Below are 26021 nucleotides of genomic sequence, written 5' to 3' on the forward strand. Positions count from 1 at the left end.
AAATGTCAATATTTACAATTCAACAGAAATTACTGTCCGAGCAAATGTTTAAACTTATGATAAAAGTGTTGCTGCAACTTAAAATGCTGCAAGGTATTACATAGATTTTTCAAAATTCTTTTAGGGTACACAGGATGAAGTTTGAAGACATACACACTAGACAATACTTTGTTAGCCTAATTTGGTTTACAGTAAGTATCTGACAGTAATAAAATTGCATTTCTTTGTAGTAGTCTATAGTACAGAGATTGATAAGAAAATAAAAAGTTACCATAGTAATTTAAAGATGGACAGTGAATCAACTGAGACAGGAATAGACAGAAAGTCAAAGGACACTCACTATTGCCTAGCTGGTTGGTGGAGATCAAGGTCTTAAAAATGCAAAAGTGAAAGATTAGAGTCTTCCATTAGAGTCTTTCAACCTCAGCTCTAATTTTAAAATGCACATTTCTTTCATTTACAAGGGGCCCTTTTATAAGGACCTGAAGCTTCAGCAGGACTGTTGACCACTGGTAGGTTATTGTTTCCCTGGAGATTAGAGGTATTTTGCTGTGGCCTTCATGCTATATTAAATTATTTCCCACTATTTGAGCCGCAAGTTTTGTCAGAGTTATGGAATGTCAGGCCATTATTTCCTGATAAACATATCAAACAAGTTACCTAATTATAAAATTGCTTTTTCTTTAAATCTTATTAAAAAGCCATGAATCAGAAAGTATAAAGGTCATTATTTGAGTTCAGAAAAACATTCTCATAGATCAACTCTGCTTTGTCTTAAGGGATCTGGAAAATTACTACGTCTTCATTTCTATTCTTGATTTCTTGAATAAAAACAGAAAATTCAGGTAGTCATTTTAAACACTTTAAACATGCTTTAGTGTGAACCTATGCTAAAAAAAGTTTCTTTAAGTTTCCAATAGCTGTCTAAATTGAACTGCCCTTTCAAAAAGATTTTTAGCCACAGAAAAGTCCATCTGTATATGTTATAATACACACAGATGAAGAAAGTAACATGAGTACACAGTAGGTATCACAAAAAATATTCTTTTTCATTCAAAAAGATAACAGAAGTCTTATTAATTAAAAGAGCACTGGTCAGAATACACGATACTTGATTCCTGTTGATTAAAATGTTCAAATAAGTTTTATAATGAGGACTCCAATGATATAGTGCATATGGCCCACAATGAATTATAATTTTTAACTAATTTACCACTCTTCATTAATTAATTCAGACAGGTTGGTTTATGTGACGGTTAATTTATGTGTCAGTTTGACTGGGCTAATGGGTGCCTAGACAGCTGGGAAAGCATTATTTCCGCGTGTGTCTGTGAGGTGTTTCTGGAAGAGGCTGGCATTTGAATTAGTGGACTGAGTGAAGAAGATCCATGCTCACCATTGTGGGTGGGCATCATGCAATCTATTGGGGATCTGGATAGAATAAAAAGTTGGAGGAAAGATAAATTTGCTTTTTCTTCTTGCACTGAGACATGCATTCTCTCCTGCCTGTAGACATCAGAGCTCCTGGTTTTGGGGACTTCAGACTCTGGGACTTATATCCCTCCCCCAACCTCATCCCCATACCCAGGTTCTCAGGCCTTTGGCCTTGGACTGGGAATTATATCATTGACTCCCTTAATTTTCTGGCCTTAGGACACAGACTGAATTACACCACCAGTTTTCCTGGTTCTCCAGTTTGCATACAGCATATCATGGAACTTCTCACCCTCCATAATTTCATGAGCCAATTCCCATAGTAAATCTCTTATATGTCTTTATACATCCTATTGGTTCTGTTTCTATGGAGATCCCTGGTGAGTACAGTTTACCACTGACTCTGTATTTTAAGTATACATGGGAAGCAGTAAACTCATTTAAGAACATGCTTTGGTGTAACACTGCCTGATCTTGACCCCAGTTATACCCTTTCTCACCTTATTAGCTTTATCCTTGGACAATCCGACCAGTTTCTTTGACTCAGTTTCCTCATCTGTAAAATGGCAATAATAGCAGTGGTGGCCTAATAGGATTGTTTTGAGGACTGTTTGAGGCAATCAAAGGTGTTGCATAGTAGGCACTGAAAAAACGCTAGTCATTATGATTATTTTCTAAAATAGCCAAGGAGTAGGTCAAGATTTTATTCCTCTTGATCCTGAATCAGCAGAGTTTAATGATACATAAAACTAATTTGAAAAGAAGAGAAGATAATTTTGCATTATTGATTGCAATGAAATGCTACTTCAGAGGTTTCCACTGAAAATTCACAATACAAATAATTACTGAGCATCGTATTCAAGTGGAAAATTATATTAAATATTTATTAAGTTGATCATAATTCTACTATATTCATTAACTGAATATTAAATAGATGAAAGACAGTAATATTTCAATCAGAATTAAACTTTGTTGACTATAAAAAGTACCTAAAGTAAATCAGCCTCCATTCTTTCCTCCTTGCCTATGTCCTCCTTTTTTGGACACCCACTTCCAAATATAAACTATAGTTATAAAAAAACCAGAGCCAATATCATAAGTCATAAATTCGCGTACATGGTCCACAAGGCAACAAAGGGCACGGTGTCTGAGTCAAGACCTAGTAGTCCCTCTGAAGTTCAACTGAAACAACTAAAGTCAACTAAAACAAGCTTCCACAATAAACTGGAAGGGGACAGTGAATCAACTAACGTAGGAATAAACAGACTAGACACAGACGTATGTGATAAAACAATGCTGTAAGATGGAGAAATGGAGATGGAAAAATTATCAGAGTTTAAACTCAAGAAAAAATGTCTAGCTATTGGTGGAGATCAAGACCTTAAAAATGCAAGTGGAAAAGATGATGGAGGAACTTACAGATTTTCCTTTTTGAAACAAAAGTTGATTTCCAGCCAGTGTAAAATAGCGTGTTTTCCACCTTTTGATGAACTTCCATCTGACTTGCTTCTCTTTAAGTTTTCCTTCTATGAGAGGCTGGCCATCTTGATTTACAACTGTTGAAGGTAGCAGAATAATCATGCCATGTATTTTCCAATATTTACTGGGTAGGTGATCAAAAGTCAGAACTGTACAGTGTACCAGACCCCAGTTAGCACACCTGGAGAGTAGGCTAATAAATGATGAATTTGGTTAACTTTTCCTCCTTTGTCCCTAAAAGAATGCAAAAATTCAGATATGACAATGGAAAACTGTTGAAAGCCCTCATTGACATTTTCAAAAGGAATTGGTTCACACAAAGAGCATCTGTTAGCAGTATTTAAAGTTTATCTGGATATTTAGCTTTCCGTGCTTGGTTTCTTTGTTTCATGGTGTTCCGTTTCTAATGTTGGAATGACCAAATTAATTTGGAACACTTTGAAATTTTGGCACAAATTATCTAGTATGCCATAAGCTTCATTTTGATTTTGCCAGTAACTAGGTAATAAAAAACAAATTTCCATGCTTTATGACACATGAACTGCTGGAAATATAGCTTTATAAATAATCATAAACCCAAGTATATTTAGCTATTTGGCAGCAAAAGTCAATGCAGCACTCCAAAAGACATGGTTCCTAAAGCCGTAACACCAAGCAGCAAAGGCAAACTTACCCAACTCTTGTACATGCTATTCTCACTCTCCGGAACACATGTACTCTCTCTTTCCCCTCTCTGTATTCCCATCTTCACCTAGTCAATAACTGATCACTTCACATTTCAACTTAAATGTTGCTTCCTTTGGAAAGCCCTCTCCAAATCCAGATGAGGGTGGCTTTCCCCCATATGTTCTCATGGCACACGGCATGTTTCTTATATATCAAGGATTATCATTTGTAGATAGATATTAGTACTTATCTGATTAATATTTTTCTGTCTCATTCAGTTGGAAGCTCCACAGGGGCAGGGTCTTTGCTTTGTTCACTGTTGAATCACCAAGCATCTAACATGGTGCCTGGCAAATAGTAGGAAGTCTATAAATATTTGTTGACTGAATGGACTAATTTTACATTGAAGCAGAGTGTGCATGATTACAAATGATCATAGAATTAGAAGACCCATTGCAATGTCAGAGTTTAGATGCTGAACTGAAGAATTTTATTCCTTTTACCAACAATATAAGATTCACTCTTCAAATTCAGATGAAAGCATCTGATTTCGGCAGAAGGGGGCAATGGAAAGCTCCATCTGTAGTAGGACAATATTTATTTTTATATATTTATCTTCAATTTTCATAGCACCTTAAAAGTAATAAAATTTGTTCCATCAGTTTGGAAAAATTCTGGACACTGCCTGTTTGACCCTATGAACACAACCTGCCCTTTGTACACTACCATTTCTTTTTTCTAATAGAGGTCCAATAATTGCCTCACAGGATTGTCCACCTTCACAGAGCATTTTCAGGATAAAAATAATAAAATTATAGTTTTCTTTTCTTTTCTTTTTCTTTTTTTTCTTTTGACAGTCTACTCTGTCACCCAGGCTGGAGTGCAGTGGCACGATCTCGGCTCACTGCAACCTCCACCTCTCGGGCTCAAGTAATTCCCCTGCCTCAGTCTCCTGAGTAGCTGAGACTACAGGCATTCGCCACCACGCTTGGCTAAATTTTTGTATTTTTAGTAGAGACGGGGTTTCGCCATGTTGGCCAGTCTGGTCTCAAACTCCTGGCCTCAGGTGATCCATCCGCCCCGGCCTCCCAAAGTGCTGGGATTACAGGTGTGAGCCACCATGCCCAGCTGAAATGTAGAGTTTTCATAAACAAAGTACTATTAAGGCTATTTTTTTTTTTCCAGATGACTATTCAATTGGCTGTTTCCTTGTCAACTCCAAATTAAGGCTAAGAACTGGCCAGGCGCAGCAGCTCATGCCTGTAATCTCAGCACTTTGGGAGGCCGAAGTGGGTGAATCTCCTGAGGTCAGGAGATTGAGACCAGCCTGGCCAACTTGGCGAAAGCCCATCTCTACCAAAAATACAAAAATTAGCTGGGTGTAATCTCAGCTATTTGGGAGGCCAGGCAGGAGAATTGCTTGGGCCTGGCAGGTGGAGGTTGCGGTGAGCTGAGATTACGCCACTGCACTCCAGGCTGGGCAACAGAGTGAGACTCCGTCTCAAAAAACAAACAAACAAGCACTGAAAATACATATCAAATATATTGTAAGATAGTGATAAGGACTATGATGAAAATAGAATAGGGAGTAAGTGACTTGGGGGCTTGGTGTGCATGCATGCATTTCAGTGGTCAGGAAAGAGCTTGGATGTTTGAGGTGAGGACATTTGATCTGAGACCTCAGTGATAAGACCCCCAATCTTCTGAGAAGCTCTAGTGGAGGCTACTACTGAGTATAGCAGAGGCAAAAGAAAGCAGGAACTCATGAAATATAAACTTACAATTAATATCAAGAAAATAATTTCAGAGTTCTGCTTTGCTTTGATAGGAATTGTCTGATGTGGAGCATTCTTAAAGCTAGTAATGCTCTTTGCAAATTTAAATTTTCCATAAACATAGTGATTTCCTTTGTGCAACCACATCTACAGAGACTTCAGTTAAAGCACTTAGGGCACTGTGTCTCCCCTGCTGGGTTACGCGTTCCTTGAGATCAGGAACAGCCTTAACACAGTGCCTGCTGGGCTAGACGCTCAGTAAATGTTTATTAACAGTACACCATTGAGTCACAAAGGGTGCAGCAGACTATCTGGGATGAGGAAAGAAGGTTTCAAGAGGTGATCCAAGAGGAGAAAAAAGGGGAAAAATAAGTAAAAACAAACAACAAAAACAAAATACCAAAGCCAAAATTAATTTAAAAAATTTAAAAACACCCATTTTTCATATTTTCAAGTGAGAGAAAATGGGAATCTAATTGTAATGTTTGATGTTTTTAATATTAACTTAGAAGATTTAGATTTGAATCCTCTAAATTACAATTTTCTAATCAGCAAGAGAAAATAATAATGCCCCCCCCGGGATTCTGGGAGGTCAAAAATCAAAAGAAAGAAATTTATGTGAGGACACTAGGTAAATAGCAAAGCACAAGGCACTGCTTCTCCTTCACCCTAGCCCCACTTCTAGGAAAGACTTGACTTTACAGTTTTTTTTGTTTTGTTTTCTTAAGACAGGGTGTCACTCTGTCACCCAGGCTGGAGTGCAATGGTGAGATTTTGGCTCACTGCAACCTCTGCCTCCCAGGCTCAGGTGATCCTCCCACCTCAGCCTCCTGAGTAGCTGGGACCACAGGTGCACACCACTACACTTGGCTAATTTTTTTTTGTATTTTTTGTATAGACAGGGTTTCATCATGTTGCTCAGGATGGTACCATGGTTTTAATGACAAGATGATTTAATGTAATGCTATTTAATAATGATACATTTTTCCTGTCTCAGTCTTTCATATTTACTCAAAGAAACATTTGAAATAGTTATGATATCTGAGATGATTTGAAATAATGATTGACTTAGGTAATATTTAAGTACATGGATACTTTTGGATCTGACATAGAGGATTAGCTACTTTATTTTTTCTCAAGGCAGATCCAAATGTTTCACTTGAAGAGTTATGCGTGACAAAAATTTACAAGGAACACTGGGCAAAATTGTTGGAGTCCTTAAAGACATGGGTGAATGGGATATAATGACTATGATGAGACAGTTGAGACAGAATGACAGGCTTACTAACAACAAAGGATGAAGGACTTCAGAGACAAGCTGGGAAGCAAAGACTTTTCACTGTAGCCCAGTGAAAATCAGCCCTAGGGGAAAAAATCAATGGAAATGGTTTTAGAAAGGAAAAGTTAGCGGAACTTTAAAGTAGCTGAATGTGAGGCCCCAAATTTAGATGTTAGAGTCAGTTTCAGAGAAGTCAGTAAAAGCCAGGCTATTTGGAGCTGTGAGATTAATTTAAAAATAATTTCAAAAAACAAAACAAAATTTTTATCATATCCCATATCTTAAAAAACTGTTTTTTTTTGTTTGTTTGTTTTTGCTATTATGTCTAACATATGCATGGCTGGGGACGTGTCATTTTAAAGGTCTATTGCCCATAGTACGTCCTTTTAAGCAAGTGATTCAGATATGTTATCACAGCCTCTTCACAGCTAAAACAAGAAACTATTTTTTCTAAGATTATCGTATTCTATTTGAAAAATAACATGTGGAATGATCTATGAGGGTATGATCATGTATCATCTAAAATAACTTGTTTGCATGTAGAACATAGAGGATATTCAAACATTTTCTCACTTTCCAATTAACACATTATTTCATTTAAAGCACCACAATTTGGCCAGGTGTGGTGGCTCATGCCTGTCATCCCAGTGCTTTGGGAGGCCGAGACAGAGGGATCATTTGAGGCCAGGAGTTGAGACCAGGAGTTTGTGACCAGGCTGAGCAACACAGCGAGACCCTGTCTCTACAGAAAAATAAAACAAAATAATTAGCTGGGCACGGTGGCATGCACCTGTAGTCCCAGGTACTCACGGGGGTGAAGGGGTGCAGAGGTGGGAGGATCGCTTGAGCCTCAGAGGTCAAAGTGTGCAGTGAGCTATGATCATGCCACTGTACTCCAGCCTGGGTGACAGTGAAATGCCATCTCTTAAAAAAAAAAGCAAAACAAAACAAAACAAAACATCAAAACACAAAGCACCACAATTTGGCTAGGACATTCTCTACTAACATGGATCTGTTTATTTTTTTAAATATCAACTGGCTATAAAAGCTATGGGTTATTAAATTGAATTTTCTAGTGCAATTGGAACCCAAACTGTTTCTGTGTTTGTCAACTTAAAAGTTTTTCAGAATGCTAATACAAATGTTTATATGTTAATTGTATCCCTTTTCTGCACCAAGTTAAAAATATTTGTTGCTAAAAAAATGAATTTTGAAGGGGTTGGTCTTATTCAACATGAAGTTGATGAGTAAGTATAATAATAACAGGTCTCCCAGAGCTGAGAAGACCCACAGCAGGAAGAATAAAAAATAAAGAATATTCATCTGCTCATTTATCAATCATCCACCCACCCCGTATGTATTTTTGAGCACAGACAAGCTGTAAGGCACTATATTTGGATCTGAGGGGTTATAAAATCACCCTCACAGGGAGCTTTAATTTATCATCTAGGGAAGATATGGCATTTTACAAATTCTACTGCTCAGTGTAGGGTTTGGCAAGTGCCACCGAGACGTATAAGCCACGTGTTACAGCATTTGAAGAGCAGAAATTCCACTTCTGGTTGAGACAAGGTGACATGAGAGCTGGGACCCTCATGAAGAGAGAATTTTCCAGATAGAGTGCGGAAAAGGATCAGATAGAATTTTCCAGATAGAGTGGTAGCAAGGTAGGTGTGTGGGGGGAAAACACACAAAAGAACCTGAAGAAGCCAGAAGAATCAACAAACTCAGAAACAAGTAAAGCAGGTGCTCTCGAACAGTCATGGGCTGAGGGGTGAAGGGAGAAGTCAATTCAAGGGTTTCTAGGTGTAAGATCCAGGAAAGAGATTGGGTAACAGTCACAGAGAGGTCATATTGGACTTTATGGGAAAGTTTTTCTGAGGCCCCTTTAGAAAGGACTAAGAAAGGGCCTAGAGCCTGTGAGGGTCCAGCTAGCCCAGCATGAAGCCTCATGGGCCCCAGATGGGATAAATGATGTGTCAGGCAGGGTCTTGGCAGGAAACAGATGGCATCTCAAACTGAGCAATTGAGGAGAGTTAATAGCATTAATAGATTATTTACTCAGATGTGGGCAAGGCGTAGGAAAAGCGCCAAAGTACTCTGGGGCCAGTAACCATGCAGGCCTAACACCCCTCCGCCTGAAGAGGAAAGGGCAGAGAACAGTTAGGACTTAGTGGGAGACCTGTATGGAGAGCGCCGTTTGATAACAGCTGTGGCCTGGAATACAGGACACTGTCGACCTTCGGTGTCCAAGCAGGGAGGCAGCCAGTAAATCAATAACTCAACCTCACTCTCCTCCCTCCCTCTGCTAACTGGTGTCCCCAGTGGTGGAAAGCACCTGAAAGCCAGAGCTAAAAGAGCCTATTGAAACAATCACTACATGGCAGTCTGTGGGACATGGAGCTGCGCAGGAGAGATGGAGAACAGAAACGATCAGGCACAGATTATATATCAAATACAACGAAGTTCAGATATACGAGGGAACTTCAAAAGTTCATAAAGAAATGGAATTAGAAGATAAAAATAAAAAGTGGAAACTGTATTTCTCAACATAAACTCCATCAAGCTCAAGACACTTTCGTAAGTGGTAATATCAGCCATTTAGTCCATTATTAAAGAGCTAAGTTCCTGGGGATTTAACCATGTCGATGCAGTCTTTTTAACATCATTAATTGAAGCAAAATAAGTGCCCTTTGCAGATTTTTTAAGATTAGGAAACAAAAAGTCAGAAGCAGCCAAATCAGGACTGTAAGGTGGATGCCTAATAATTTTCCATGGAAACTCTCTCAAAATTGCCCTTGTTTGGTGAGAAGAATGAGCAGGAGCATTGTCGTAGTGGACAAGGACTCTTTAGTACAGCTTTCCCGGGTGTTTGTCTCTTTTCTTTTTCCTTCCTTCCTTCTTTCTTACCTTCCTTCCTTCCTTCCTTCCCTTCCTCTCTCTCTCTCTTTCCCTCTCTTTCTTTCTTCCTTCCTTCCTTTCTTCCTCTTTCTTTCTTTTTCTTCTCTCTCTCTCTCTCTTTTTCTCCCTTTCTTTTCTTTTTTTTTTTCAGGGTCTCACTCTGTCACCCAAGCTGGAGTGCAGTGACACAATCAGGGCTCACTGCAGCCTCCACCTCCTGGGCTCAAGCGATTCTCCCACCTCGGCCTCCCTAGTAGCTGGGACCACAGGCACGTGTCACCACATCTGGCTGGTTTATTTAAATTTTTATTTTTGTAGAAATGGGGTTTGGTCACGTCGCCCATGGTCCTCAAACTCCTGAGCTCAAGCAATCTGCCCACCTCAGCTTCCCAAAGTTCTAGGATTACAGGCATGAGCCCCTGTGCCCAGGCCCTGGGTGTTTTTCTGCTAAAACTTTTGCTAGCTTTCTCAAAACACTCTCATAATAAGCAGATGTTGTCATTCTTTGGCCCTTTAGAAAGACAACAAGCAAAATGCCTCAAGCATCCCAAAACACTTGCCATGACGTTTCTTCTTGACAGATCTGCTTTTGTTTTGACTAGACCAAAGTATTTACGCCTACAACTTGCCAATTTGCAGGTAGTTTGTACTACAGACATGGTGGTTATTGCCTTATTATGGAGGAAGGGTAGAAAGGAGTTAGAGGGGGAAAGCCATGAGTCCAAAGAATAGAGAAAAATCCTTTTATCTCCTGGTGGTGGAATTGACTAGAAATGAATGAGATGCCTCCAGTGGTTTCTTCTCAGTTAATAAGAGAATTTAGCATTCATGTTATTCTCGTCATGGAAGACTGAGTTCCACTTTTTATTAATACCCTTTGCCATTCATTGATTCTCCCATTCTTCTATTCAAAATGCCTTTATGGTTACCATGCACTAGGCGCATGCCAGGTAAAGGGGATATAAACACAAATATGACAGTCTCAATTATTGAGATGGAGAGAAATGCAGTAAGCAAGTGAGTACAGAGTGGGATAAGTACCAGGCTAGATCCGTGCACAGGGTCCAACTGGAACACACTGCGAGGCACTTATTCTAAACTGGGGCATACAAAGAAGAAAAGCTTCCTAGAGTAGATGCTGTCTGGGCTGAATTCTCAGGGACAAGTTGCAGCTATGAAGGCAAAGGGAGGAAAGTCATTGAGCCAAAAAAAGAAGTAAAAAAGAATAAAAGTTCATAGCAAAGGACCAAAGCTGAGGAAGGGAGGCATAAAATGCATTCTAGGAACTGTAACTCATTCTGGGAGGGAGGAGGGTGGGAGAGAAGAGGCAAGAGATGAGGTGTGAGAATCAGAGAGGCCAATCCTAAAGAGCCTTGGGTACCATGCAGAGTGGAATGTAATGTTTTGTAGTGTAACATAATGAAAAAAAGCTTGTGTAGTCATAGACCTCTTTTATTTCAAGAGCACAAGAGTTCAATAATTCACTCTCTACCTTGTTTTAAGATTTGTTGCAATTCTGAATGTCTTTAACCAATTATAATTTATTTAACCAGTGTGCTGAATGCCATGTTTACTCTTTATTATAATAGATCACATGAGACTGTACCAAAGACTTTCTCTAGTATAGGCCTATGGTTTATGTGGTAAGAGCACTGTCTTTGGAGGCCGACCTCAGTTGAAGTCCAGAATCTGCCACTTACTGGCTGACTGGTCCTGGACAAGCTATTTAAAGTCACTGAGCTTCCCTTTTCTACTCCCTAGAGTTATACTTAACACAACACAAATGGCTGTGGGGGTTTTGCTAGTCAAGCCATACATCCCCGTGAGGATTACATGCACCATAAATGAAAGCACATAAAAGTGCCACAACAGTTGACAGTGGTCTTGCTTAGCTGAGACCTGGTCACAATAAAGGATCAATAAATAGTAGCTACTGTCATCATGATTGACATCATGGATCAATGTAAATCATAATCATCCTTTTATTGTGATGAACAGGTGGTTTTAGAAATACCATGTCCTAATGGCCTATATCAAAGTGTGAGGAATAGTGAGAGAATTCAGAGTAAGAGAGGGACTCCTGCAGTTTTTGAACTTGGACCTTTAATAAAAATGGAGGTATGAAAGACAATTCAAAGTGTCTCAAATGGAAGGTGAACTCTCTCTCTCTCTCTCTGCATGTGTGTGTGTTTTAAAGACAGGGTCTCCTTTGTTGCTCAGGCTGGAATACAGTGGCTTGATCATAACTTACTGGAACCTTGAACTCCTGGGCTCAAGCGATTCTCCTGCCCCCCAAGTGACTAGGACTACAAGTGCACGCCATCACACCTGGATAATTTTTAATTTTTTTTGTAGAGATGAGGTCTTACCATGCTGCCCAGGCTGGTCTTGAACTTTTGACCTCAAGTGATCCTTCCATTTCTGCCTCCCAAAGTGTTGAGATTATAAGCATGAGCCACTGCACCTGGTCCTCTTCTGTTTTTGAGTAACTCATCTATGTATTCATTGAAACTGCCATTTACAAGACAGTAAACTGCCATTTACAAGACAGTAAATCAATCTACAACCCAATAATAGACTGAGCTGCTTTGGGAGAATTTCCTATGTTATCTGTGGTTGCTTCCTTCTCTTCCTAGACTTTCTGCTTGTTTCTGCTTGTTCTTGTGACAGTCTGGAAGGAATGACAATAAACAATAACCTCCACATAACTACTGTTCACATGGCACACTGACTTTCATCCAGACTCAGAAATTACTCATACTGTGTGCTTTTTGGCTTATGCCAGTTTTGTCTTGAAAGTATTGCACTGTGCACAAATAACTCATATTTGAGACTGTCATGAGTTTAATTTGTGATATTTGAATTTCTAGATACTCTTTTCTGATTGTTAAAGATAAATGCCTTCAAAAGAAAACATATTCTGGAAGAAAAAATATAAACCCCAGGCCAGGCACGGTGGCTCACCCCTGTAATCGCAGCACTTTGGGAGGCTGAGGCGGGTGGATTGCCTGAGCTCAGGAGTTCAAGACCAGCCTGGGCAACACGGTGAAATTCTGTTTCTGCTAAAATACAAAAAATTAGCCAGGTGTGGCGGCATGCGCCTGTAGTCCCAGCTACTCGGGAGGCTGAGGCAGGAAAATTGCTTGAACCTGGGAGGTGGAGGTTGCAGTGAGCCAAGATTGTGCCATTGCATACCAGCCTGGCGGCACAGGGAGACTCCATTTCAAAAAAAAAAAATATATATATATATGTAAAATGATTGACATATATAGATATATATCAATATATAGATATATAGATATTGATTAGATATTGATATATAAATTAACTCCAAATTCTTAGTTTTTAAGTAATAACTGAGAAAAAGTATAGTATGTAATTTTTTCCCCCTTGAAAACACTGCTTCTGGGATTTATGACTCCTATACTGTCTATGGGGAATTTCTTTGTATGTATTTAAAGTTTCAAATTTACTTCAATCTCCTTCCATGGTTTTACTGATTTTTTTTTCTTTGGTGTGTGTGCCAGTTCTAATAAAGCAAACTATAATTCCAGAGGATATGCATAAAGAGAGCTAGAAGCATTAAATGAAGGGGTCGTAGGAGCCACATTTAGTAGACTGAGTGTCTGTGGTTTTTGAAATTGCTAAGGATCATAACAAATGGCATGTTTCTTAGGAATCTCCAGGCAGCGTTTGAGAGTGCAATATTTCTCTACTGGCAGTGAATAAACCATGATCCTCACTGACTTTGTAACATCCTACACAATACTGTGGGGACCAAAATTGGACAGACAAACTAAGTTTGACAGCAGCCCTCTGAGGGCACTGCCATACGTGACTGAATGGCTTCCTTTCTCAGTAATTTCATACCCATCAAAACATATGCTTCTCTGACCAATTACTGATGTACTGATGCAAAAAAGCTTCAGAAATACAGTGTTGTAAGCATTTAGGGCTATGTTTCCTGAACTGTGTTGTGAGAACCAGAGAATCAGAATTATCTGCTGGCTTGTTAGAAGGCACATTTCCAGGAACCACCCTAAACTCACTGAATCAAAATTTTGGGATAGGGTGAGAAGCCTTGCATTTTAAACAAGGTCCACAGGTGATTCTTATGTTGCTCTAAAACTTCTAGGAAATAATTAGCATCTTCGTGGTAGATGACAGTAATAGGTTATATGATATACGAAAGAGTAAAACTGCAAAACCAATTGTAGGGAGAAAACTACGACCTTTTGATAAAATTAAAGACAAAGATGGCAGTTGCTTAGATTCATGTTCTTGGTTTCAATCAATAGGGTTGCAGAAAAAATGTTCAGAATTAGTGTTTGTGGAATTTTGCTTATTTATTGTGTTAATAGTGAGACAAAAATTCTAAGGGCACTTTCCAAGATGGTAACCTGTTTAATAGTTCTGAGCAGTACGTGTCTTTATGAGAAATTCATCAAAGAAAATTTGCCCAGGACTGCTGTGCAATGACTGATAGAGACCAACAGGAAAAGATCAGGAGAGTGGCAATGAAGAAGATAATTTTTTTTTTTTTTTGAGACAGGATCTCACTCTGTCACCCAGGTTGGAATGCAGTGGCATGATCTCAGCTCACCGCAACGTCTGGCTCCCAGGTTCAAATGATTCTCTCATCTCAGCCCTGCAAGTAGCTGGGACTACAGGCATGTGCCACCACAGGCTAATTTTTGTAATTTTTGTAGAGATGGGGTTACGCCATATTGCCCAAGCTGATCTCCAACTCCTGGGATCAAGCGATCCACCCACCTGGGCCTCCCAAAATGCTGGGATTACAGGTGTGAGCCCCTGTGCCTGGCTGATAATTGTCTAATTGTAGGATTAACTTTTAATAAGAAAGGGTTTCACACAAATCCGATGTTGGTCCTACTGAGTCTCATTAATAAGATCGCATGGATAGATATTATTGATGGGATCTGGTCATAGGACTTTAGTTTTAAATGTTGAGCACTTTCCCATACTGCCTGCAGATTGTAGAGTTTGCCTGGAGTTGGAAAAAATAGATCTGACAAGCTTGTGCCCCGTCTGTGATAAGGAGGACCAACTTGTTTGGGTTGTACCATTTGAGCATATTGTAACCATTGTCCCACCTGCCTGTAAATTCTTGTATTCTGGAACATTTTAAGGTGTTACCTACACCACTTTCATGGAATTTTTAAACAGGAGTTCCATCTGTTGTGATTCAGCACTTGGCCTCAAACCTTCTGACAATGAATAGATGTTTATAATGTCTGCACTGGAAGCCTTAGCAGTTACATAAACACCATCACATGCTGTATGTTATATATGAAACACACACACATATATACACATATATGTGTACATATCCATGTGTATGTATATTTTTAATACACATATATGAATATATCACACATTCTATTAACATGATCTGTTTATTATAGTACTTATGAAAAGAACTTATTTAAGAAGAGACAGCTTATATAAAGAATATATTTGGCACAAAAGAGATGCTGTAAATGTCATCATATGAATATCTACCTTTTTCTTGTAAAATGAGTCACTGTTAATTCATTTATCTGCTTTTTGTCATCACTTGACTGAGAAAAAAATTATTACTGAAAATTTTCTGAGAAGACACTAACTTTGGCCATTCATTTATTGGTACATATTTATTGAGCATCTATTGTGTGCTAGGGGCTGAGGATAGACGGATGAGGAGAGTCCACTTCATAGAACTTACTATTTACTGGAGGAAGTAGACATTGATCTAAAAGTCACACATAAAAGAACAAGACAGCAGCTGTAACCAATGTTATGGAGAAGAAGTTTGGGGTGCTTTGAGGACCTCAGTATGCATCGGGGGGTTACAAAAGGCTTCCAATACTGAAGCTGTGAATTTGATTTATAATAAGAAGGCTAAGATCTACTTTAACTAAGTGAAGAGGGGAGAGAGGGAATTCTTGGTAGAAGAAAAAGCACATATAAAAGCACTGTGGCAGGAAGAAGTACAGCGAGTCTGGGAAACTTTAAGAGGGTTCTTCTAGACAAAGCAAAGAGAGCAGAGGGAATGTGGGACAGGACGAAGCTGGAGAAGCGGGGAGAGACCATTCCATGTGAGACCGTGAAGGGTATGTTATGAAGTTTGCTCTTTAAACTAAGAGCTATGGGAAGCTACATAAGATTTCATGAAAGGGGTGGCACAACAGATTTGTGCTTTGAAGAGTTCACTCTGGCTGCATCGTGGGAGGGAGATGGGAAGGGTTCAGAGAAGTTCAATGAGGAGGCTATGGCCATTATTGTAGGTAAAAGGTGATGGCAGCTTGCACTAGTGCTGTGGAGAGAAACAGACAGATTTGAGAGCAACTGAGAAAGTAAAATCCTCAATATTGTGGTGATAGATTGGATGGGGGTGGTGGAGAAGGCAGTGAGTGGGTCTCTGGTTGGTACAATAGATTGAGTGATGTTGCATTCACTGAGCTAAGGAATGCTGGAAGAAGAGTAAGTGTTTGGGGGAAGCAAAGAGACAATCGTGAGTTTTAATTTAAATGAACTGACACTGGGCACAGTGGTGCATGCTTGTAGTCTCAGCTACTCTGTAGTCTGAGGTGGGATGATTGCTTGGGTCCAGGAGTTTGAGAGCAGTCTGGGCAACATAGCAAGATCCTATATTAAAAAATAAAACAAAATAAAATAACTGATTTTGGGGTGCCTTAGAAGCAGTCAAGTAGGTGGTGGCGGATGTAAATCTTGAGTTCAGAGGAGAGGCCAGGCCAGGACCGCATGTATAGATCTGGAAGTTGTTGCATAGAGGTGATTACTGTAGTAACAGGGTTACTCCAACAATGACTAGCTGGGTAAAGAAAGGTGGGATAAGAAGCAGTGTCCAGAGACTAGGAAGGAAGCTAGAGGAGTGTTGTGTCACAGAAGCTGAAGGAAAAGAATGCTTTAAGAAGGAGGAATTGGTTTACAGAATGGAATATTGCTGAGAGACAAGTAACATTAAGACTGAACCATGTGCAGTGCATGGGTGACTTGCAGGTTGTTAATGACTACAGACTGAGATGATAGAGTTAGAAACAAGGTTAGAGAGGATTGAGTCACGAGGAGAAGGAGGCAAGGAAGTGGGCAGAGACAGACAACTCTCTTGGCTTTAAAGGGGAAGTGAGAGATAAGGCAGTAGACAGAGGGAAAGGGGAGGATAAGCCACTTAATTATGTTTAGAAGCCAATGGGAGGACTCAGTTGGAAGAGGAACATTGAAGAGAGAAGAGAAAAAGGTTAATCTAATCTATATTGGGAAGTTTCTGAGAAGGTGGGAAGGATGAAATCCAAGGCAAAATATGACCATCCTTTGATGACTTTATTCTCTGTGGCTGCTAAAAAGTACCAGTATGTTGGCCGGGGGTGATGGCTCACGCCTGTAATCCCAGCACTTTGGGAGGCCGAGGTGCGTGGATCACGAGGTCAAGAGATTGAGACCATCCTGGCCAATATGTTGAAATCCTGTCTCTACTAAAAATACAAAAATTAGCTGGGTGTGGTGGCGCATGTCTGTAGTCCCAGCTACTCAAGAGGCTGAGGCAGGAGAATTGCTTGAACCCGGGAGGCGGAGGTAGCAGTGAGCAGAGACTGTGCCACTGCACTCCTGCCTGGCAACAGAGCAAGACTCTGTTTCAAAAAAAAAAAAAAAAAAAAGAGGACCAGTATAGTACCGGTATTTCTTTTAAATAGGTGTGTTTGTGGCTGATAAACAAATTTCATTCTTAGTGTACTTATATAGGTCAATAAAAAAAAGGATTACTCTGCAATATGATGGCTAGAGTTCTTTTAAAATATACCAAGTATTTTATTTTAAAAACTACACAAAATTCTTGAAATCAATGTCATCTTATGCTTGTATGATGATGAAACTAATGTACTCACATTAGTCTGCCTTTCCAAAGCTTCTCCTCATCTATATATTGGCTTGATTCAGCTTGTTCTCTTTGTGGAAAAGGACACATTACTATGTATAGTGATTTGTTAGTGGATAATCACACAATGACTGATGCTTTGTTGCAGGTATATGGCCTATCTGACACTTTTCCTCTGTATCAAGACAAGATTGTTGACCCAATATGGAAAGGCAGAGGAGTAGGAAAGTGAAGCTGGATGAAAAATAGAAGTTAATCCCTGAGGGGTGTTAGGTTACTGATCTTAGCTTGTTTCTCTTCAAGATTCACAAGTTATTAGCATGTTTATTATGAGCTCTTTGCCCATGTGTATATTGTAACATTTTAGCATAATACTAAAATTCAGTTTCCACAACATGTTGAAATCTTGTATACCCCAATGTTTTCTTCTCATGAAAGCTAATTTTCCAAGAGATGCTATTTCCAGGTTTCAGTTCAGTTAGTTGTTTTTAATTTTGAGAAAGAGTTAGATTTTTAAAAGTTAGATTTTCAAGTTGCATTTCAAAACAAATTCGATTTTTTCCCATGGGTATTCTATCACTTAAGTGATTAATGAATTGCTCAATCACTCATCTATTTGCCAAATGCTTATTAAACACTATAATGTGCCAGGCACTGGTTAAGATGTACAAAGATGAGGCATAATCCGTGGTTCTTCTTGTAGTTTACTGTCCAGAGGGAAAGTCTGATGGCCACATGCCAAGTGCAATACAGAAGTGTGGGCAGAGGATGGAAAGGACAGAGGGAGAGAAATTAATTCTGCTTAGGGGGTGGTATGTAAGTGTGTGTGCATATGTGTGTGTGTGTGTGTGTGTGTGAGAGAGAGAGAGACAGAGAAAGACAGAGAGAGAAAGAGGGAGAGAGAAATGAGAGTGCGTGGAGAGGTTTAAGAGGGAGAGAAGAATGTTCATACCACAGAGGCATAAAATAGGAAGATGGAAGATGGGGAAAGGGAGAAAAGGAAGATTTCAGGATAATAAATTATCTGAGTTTGTAAGTGTGTTTTTATTTTGTCATTAAGTATTGCAAAGTATCTGAACAAAAAGCTGAGGTTCAATTTTACATAATCAATATATACTCAGTAGTCCCAGTATATAAATGTGAAAATGTGAAGTTATTGTATAAAAAGCATTCCATTGTTTTTGGTGCTCTACCAACACTTAGCACATAGGACAGTGCTCTAACACATGTGGTAGGAGAAAAGATATCATACTACAACGCTCGCCACCACATACATCAAAATTGAGTTTTCTTATTTTTTTTTTTTTTTTGAGATGGAGTCTCGCTCTGCCACCAGGCTGGAGTGCAGTGGCACGATCTTGGCTCACTGCAACCTCCGACTCCCTGGTTCAAGCGATTCTCCTGCCTCAGCCTCCCGAGTAGCGGGATTACAGGCACACACCACCACGCCCAGCTAATTTTTGTATTTTTAGTAGAGACGGGGTTTCACCATGTTGGCCAGGATGGTCTCGATTTCCTGACCTTGTGATCCGCCCGCCTCGGCCTCCCAAAGTGCTGGGATTACAGGCGTGAGCCACCACGCCTGGCCAAAATTGAGGTTTCTTTTATAACTTTTAAAGTTCTATGAAAGTTGACATTGAAATTTAATGGAAAAGCTTCATATTCATAGACTCACAAGGCTATTGGTGGCCTTATGGGCTAGGTCCTCTCAGAGGTCATTTAGTTCATTTTCACATTGGCATCTGGAGTGGAAAAATAATCTAGCTCGCATGAAGGGTGCCCCCAAAGGAGACCCACAACTGCTGTTACCAATTCTTTTGACTGTCTGAAAAAACTCTCCTGACAGAGGAGGCATTTTGAAACCATCTCCATTTGCCCATGTATTCATAATCTAATCTAATATAATAAATAGCACTTTTTTTTAAAATTTATATTTATTTATTTAGTTAATTAGTTTAGATTTAGAGACAGGGTCTATGCTATGTTGGCCAGGCTGGAGTGCGGTGGCTATTCATAGGCATGATCATGGTGCACCACAGCTTCAAACTCCTGGCCTTAAACAATCCTCCCTCCACTCTTTCTGAGTAGCTGGGACTACAGGCACGTGCCACTGCACTCAGCTTGACAGTATGTTCTTATAACACAACTATTTGAAATCAAGTTCTAAAGATGAATCATGATAGAAAGTTGTTTGAAAAAATTGTTCCATTTTCTTTTAGAACCCAAGAAGACCTTCTACTGACAATCACATTCAAATTCTAAATGTCTAGTGACTAAGAGACTAATCACATGGGACTGCTTAGATTTATCGAGAAGGACAGGAGTGCCAAAACTCTAAGTTGTTTTTTGTAGGGTGTAAGAACAAAGGCATCCCATGTGTCTCAAGAAATGAGTGAAAGTCATGACCCAGTTCTTCCTCCTACTTTAATAAAATGTGACTGAAGAGAAAGCCAGATGTGTTCCAGGACAGACCAGCTGACTAACTCTTACTGTCAACATACACTGTGCAATTCCAAAACACAAGGACAACTGATAAAGATTAGCTTGGTTTTCCAGAAATAAGTTCTGTTCTGTTCAATCTCCTTGCTCAATCTCCATTCTCTCATTCATGTGGAATAACGAGATCTGCAATAAACACCACCAGGCAAGTCTCTGAGGATTACTGAGTTATTTCAGAAATTTTCTAATCTTCTACTCTGAACTTTTATAAAATGATTATCAGAAACTGAATCAGCAGTTGGAAGAAAAGGAAATAGATTCTACTGTAATCATTTCCTGCAAGTAATAATTTCTCACACATTATCGTAACAAAGTCTCTGTTCTTCTTTAAGTAGAGTAAGTCATCGAGGAAGTAGATCACTTCTAAAAAATTAAACTTGTCTCTGGGTCTTTATAATATATTATAACACTACTGAATGATTGCTCTTGAAATTTCCAATATTTCATATCCTTAACTTGAATTTTCCCTACAGGTTGAAAAGTCAGGTTCTGGAATTGGTCTGTCTGGATTAAAATACTGGTTCCATCACTGAGAAGCTGTGTGATATTGGGAAAATTACTTAATCTCTTTGTGTTTCAGTTTTCTGATCTGTAAAATGAAGTCAATAATGGTGAGAAAATGAGAAAAATGCATGCAAGCTTAGCATATCATTAGAATGATAAATGCTAGCAATTATAATCATGTCAGGGCCTCTACATTATTTTAGCATTTACTTTCCTCTGACTATCTGTATATTATTGGATAAAAATATTTTATTGATCACCAGATATTAAACTCCTGTGAATTTCTGTGTGTTGATGGTGAAGTTGGTGGGAGGATGGTGATGAGACTTTTATTTGAAGACAGGAATGTATGTGAGTTGACCATGTCAGTAAGCTGAGATACTGTCAATTTCTGAAGGATTCCTCTGGCTGAGTCTACACAGTTAAAAAGTATTATATATTTCTTGATGTCTTTCCTAATGTCTAACTGAAATTCTCTAATTGTCTCATGTTTTATTCCTAATTTATGGAGATGCTGGACAGCATTAAAAAATATTGAAACGTGAACACATGAAAACAATTATTGTATCATTTGTCAATTCTTTTAAAAAATATCAAAAACCCAGTTTATTTGGCCTTTTGTTCTAGACTTCAATTCTACTTCTTTGGACCCCTTCTCCCTGAGGCTGATAGGGCAGCTGGCCCCTGTGTGGGTGTTGATGAAACCCAGACCAGTACATAGTACTCAGGTGGGCATAGTACATTCTAGGCGCTAAGACAGGCAGGTAAGTGGATCAAGGCTTTACAAGTGGTGACTTCTCTCAGGGAGGAAACAGCCCCAATCTTCATTTACCAGGTTCAGAATGCACTGGGTATGGTATAGTGATGAATTTGATATCGTTAGCATATAATCACAATCTTGAAACATCACATTTTAACATTCAAGGAATATTTGACATTGCCATTTTAAATATTATTCATTCATTCACTCACTCAACAAATACAGCATGCTAAAAACATAAAAGAAGTATGCTAGATTTTTCTGAATACACCTTTTGGCCCTAACTGGATTATGAATTTCTTTTAGAGCAGAGACATTGTACCTTATTCATATTTCTATCCCAAGGGTCAGCCTGTAGAAGACACTCAACTAATGCAACAAACATGCATTGCATAAATGAAAAATTGGATGCAAGGAATATGCTAGCTGTGCATGACCAATAAAGCATTTGTTGCTATGTCTCATCTTTCAACTTTGAATTTAAGCAGAACTTGAATGCAAATACTGTCTCTATGAGAAATATATTTGGCAACAATATGATGTTAGACCTTTCACTTAGATTAAATATATAATTTAAGTGCTTATATAAAAAAGAAGATGAAATCAACAACCTATATAAACTATCCAGGGAGTCAAGGGTTTTGGTGAAAAAAAAAAAAAAAAACAGTTTAAAATAGGACTTTTCTTAAACTCAAATCCTCTTTCATGTAGCAAAAGGAAATGAGCAAAGAAATCCAAACCCACTGAAGTTTTCAGGGCCAAACATTTTGATTCAATATGTTCTGCTATAAAATATTTGGCCTTGTTTGAATTTTTATTGTTATATGTTCTCAGTCTATATTTAACTGTGAGGAACACAAATAAGAAAGAGTAAATGTGCAGAACGTTCATTTCAAGAGCATGGCAGTGAATTTGAGAAAACATATATTAAAGGAACACTTTGTGTTTTTAACTTTCAGCCCCTTTTCTGAGGCCTCCCTTGACCAGATATGATTAAATATTTATCGAACTAAGGACTCAGCTTACTTGGAGTGAAAACTCTTCAGGGCCTCTCAGAGCTACCTAAGATAAGTACCTTATTTTACTAGCTCTCAAATAAAGCTTCTTTTATGCTCTGTCTTTTTCATATATAAAATAAGGTCTAATTAGAAAGTTTTATAATGGAGGCAGTCAATTCCCCAATTCCTTATTTGTTTGAATTAACTTTTAAAAAATTGGTGTGTTCACTCTGGTGTTGGCTCAATCCAGACTCTGTAATCAGCCAACAATCTGTGCTTCACAAAGGCTGGCATCCTAACTACCAGCTTCTGCCATCCGCACCTTTTCCGTGGGGTAATACATTTTAATTGGTACTTCTCTGAGAGCCCTACACATCTCCATCTGGCCAAATAAACATATTTTTACGATTCAGTCTCAACATCTTGGCAGTTAACAAGAGGACAGACTTGCCACAATGGGTAATCTTTAAGATGCATAAAATCCTAAAATTAAAGGACCAGGTACAGGTGGTATAATCAATGGCTGTCTAGAGGATGGCTCATCTACAAAGTGGCTTTGTGTTCAACAGTTTTTTTTAACACTGCTCTTGTGATCCTAAATGCAGTTCCTGAGCCGAGTCAGCATTGAGAGCTCTCTCCTCTCAAAGGGCACATTAGTGATGAAATATTTCACTTCCAATGACAGCATAACTTTTTGGACATAGGCTTATTAGCAACCTGTTTCCACTGGTTGGATTGAGCCGAGTGTAACCAGAAGGCAGAATGGTGAAATCGTTAAGAGCATGGGTTCTAGAGTCAGGCTGCGTTCAAATTCTGCTGCTGTTAATTTATCTTTGTGACCTTGGGCAGTTACCATACCTCTCTGTGCCTCAGTTTCCTCATCAGTAAAGCAGAGATAATGTCAGTATTTTCCTAATAAGAGTATTGCAAGGACTGATTAAATGAGATAAGCTATCTGATATGTTTAGCACAGGGCATGACTTGTATTTGCTAACAATTATTTTTAGGCAAGGTCAGTAGACCAAATACCTTGAGCAGCAGAAAGGAAGTGGAAGGCGAATAACCAGCTATGAGGTTATTTCTCAGATAATTTCTTACTATTTTAATGCTTCACTTTTTACACAGTTTAATCATCAAGCAACAGTGTTAGGGATTACATGAGATAATATGGTCTGTGTGCTGATTCACTCATTTAGTGTGGTCTCATTTCCTTAAGGAACACATCTTGACAGAACACTTTTTTTCTCTCTAACCCTCAGGGTCATCTGGATGAAATGAATACTTTTAGGGCAAAATGGCTGATACTGCTTCCTTGATAACCACATATAGGTAAGGGATTGTTTCTCTGCCTCCCAAAGTTTTCCCTTTTTCCTACGACCACTTTGGTGAGACGCCTTTCTCAGCACAAGCAGGGACATGACTCTGTGCATTATTACAACTGGGGATGTTTATGCAAGAGGAAGGCCACCTAGAACAATGGAGCTGACAGATCCCTGCAATTCGGGGCACAAATGGTTCTTAGCAGCAGGTAGGGGTCTCTCACCAGTTGCTTTCTCAGGATTGTTACACATGAAGCATTGCCATGCTCCTGCTGTTTCGCTGAAGCCAAACACGTCAAAGAACCTCACTTCTTCCAGATGGAGCTGTACCTGGTCCAGATCCTGTGTCAGGAACACAAAGCACAAAGAACATAAGCTACTCTGTCTGCTACCTAACATTCCGAGACTGGGAGAAGGGGATGTGGATCAGGATGGTCAATGCTCAATCTCATACTAAAGACTAAGAGGCAGCATTGAAAAACATTTCTCTTGGCCAGCCTTAAAAAAAGCATTCAGCTAAACTTTTCCATGACAGTATTCATAAATGCAGCAGGAGTGAGCACAGGCCCCAGGGCTGAGTGTCAGGGTTGAGGTGTCAGAGCCTGAAATGGCCCAGAATTTTCTTGCATCTAGCAGTGGCTCCAGATTTTCTAAAAAGAAGGGATATCCAAGTGGCAATGTGGTTGGAAGACATGCTGCTGGGGGATTTACATTTTATATAAAATTGAGAACCAATTATCCATATCAAAAAATATTATTGGCCGGGCATGGTGGGTCATGCCTGTAATCCCAGCACTCTGGGAGGCCGAGGCAGGCAGATTGCCTGAACTCAGGAGTTCGAGACCACCCTGGGCAACATGGCAAAATCTTGTCTCTACCAAAAATACAAAAACATTAGCCAGGCATGGTGGTATATGCCTGTGGTCCTAGCTACTCAGGAGGCTGAGGTGAGAGGATCGCTTGAGCCTGTGAGGCAGAGGTTGCAGTGAGGAGAGATTGCACCACTATATTCCAGCCCGGGTGACAGAGTGAGACCCTATCATAAAAAATATATATATATTATATTTATTATGTTGGCTTTACAGGGGGCTGATGGAAAATATGGGGGTGGGGCTTAATCCCTCAGCCCTTGGCTCCAGGACTGTTTAGTTCTTTTGCTTTATCCTAAAAGTGTATGCAAATTTTGCATTCTATTACATAATATAAGCTACATTGATTTTTTTTTTTTTAATTTTTACTTTTTTTTTTTCCTGAGATAGAGTCTCACTCTGTTGTCCAGGTTGGAGTGCGGTGGTGTGATCTTGGCTCACTGCAACCTTCACCTCCTGGGTTCAAGTGATTCTCGTGTGTCAGCCTCCTGAGCAGCTGGGTTTACAGGTGCCTACCACCACACCCGGCTAATTTTTGTATATCTAGTAGAGACAGGGTTATGCCGTGTTGGCCAGGCTGGTCTCCAACTCCTGATCTCTAGTGATCCACCTTCCTTGGCCTCCCAAAAGGCTGGGATTGCAGGCATGAGCCACCATGCCTGGCCTGCATTGGTTTTAATGGAAGATAATGCATTAAATTATTTACCAGTAAATTAGTTAACTTTTTTCCTCCAAATGGTTGAGCAGAATTGACACTCCAAGAAGACTGCACATGTTTTATGTGCCCCATGGCACCAGGCCAATGCATTCCTCTTTAAGGGGCAGGGCAGAGAGGTTCTGTTAGACTGTAAATGGATGGAAAACTATTAGCCTAACCAAATTAAATAGCTCTACTGTCCTCCTGAGGCTTTCCTATTATGTAAATGACTTGTATCCTTTGGTATAGGATGGATGACCAGAAACTGCATTTTTAAAAGGCTCCTCCTCCTAAGAGGGACTTGATGTTCTTATTGGCCTTGCATGTACCCAGCCAACTAACATGTTTGTGCTCTGTTGAGCTGTGATTTTATTTCCTTTCCTTTAGCCTACACACTCTTATCTTCTCTCTGTATAGGAATAGTTCTTAGAATTTTCAAGGCTGAGGCGTGTAGGCACTGTTTGCACTGCTTATAAGGGATCTAAATAGAGAATGATCAAGTGGCTACCCTGATTGCATCCCAAAGCTCCCAATTCTCAGTTCTAAATTTCTTGACAGAGGTGAGAAGTATGTCCAACTATGAGTTCACTGAGAACAGAAACATGTTTATTTTTTTCATAATATCCCCAGAGTCCAGTCCAGTATCATTAATGGATTAGCATTGGTTTGTAGACCCAGCACAAAGCTTTTTTACTAACGAACTATATACAAGATAGTATAAAAAGTTAAAGGGAATTTTTAAAGAGAACATTTACACTCCCTGGAACATAAACACAATGGGGACAGATATTTTGTCTGTTGTGTTGGCTGCTATAAACTTGGCACCTAAAAGTGCCTATCACATAGCAAGCACTAAACAAATATTTGTGTAATAACAAAAGGCATGCCCTGGGCCTAGAAATGGATACTTTTCAGCATCCTCTATTAAGACTATTATGGCTTGT

At 39.3% G+C, this 26021-nt stretch overlaps 1 protein-coding gene across 12 annotated transcripts in view; it reads right to left on the reverse strand.

The window, feature by feature from the left end:
• Positions 1-26021, reverse strand: part of VEPH1 (ventricular zone expressed PH domain containing 1) — a 315043-nt gene that overhangs the window by 23654 nt on the left and 265368 nt on the right. For 8 of the 12 annotated variants that reach the window (XM_054552900.2, XM_024245018.3, XM_024245020.3 and 5 more), the window contains 2 exons: positions 23736-23853; positions 2854-2990 (listed from right to left, as the gene is read on the reverse strand). In XM_054552900.2, coding sequence (XP_054408875.1) covers positions 2854-2990; positions 23736-23853 — 255 coding nt within the window. Of the gene's footprint in view, positions 1-1143; positions 1432-1934; positions 1991-2853; positions 2991-3153; positions 3927-7443; positions 7558-23735; positions 23854-26021 lie in introns of those variants that run through there. The other 4 variants (XM_054552901.2, XM_063722296.1, XR_008523995.2 and 1 more) reach the window with 4 other exon arrangements.

Source organism: Pongo abelii, chromosome 2 (genome assembly GCF_028885655.2).
Source record: "Pongo abelii isolate AG06213 chromosome 2, NHGRI_mPonAbe1-v2.0_pri, whole genome shotgun sequence".
NCBI lineage: Eukaryota > Metazoa > Chordata > Mammalia > Primates > Hominidae > Pongo > Pongo abelii.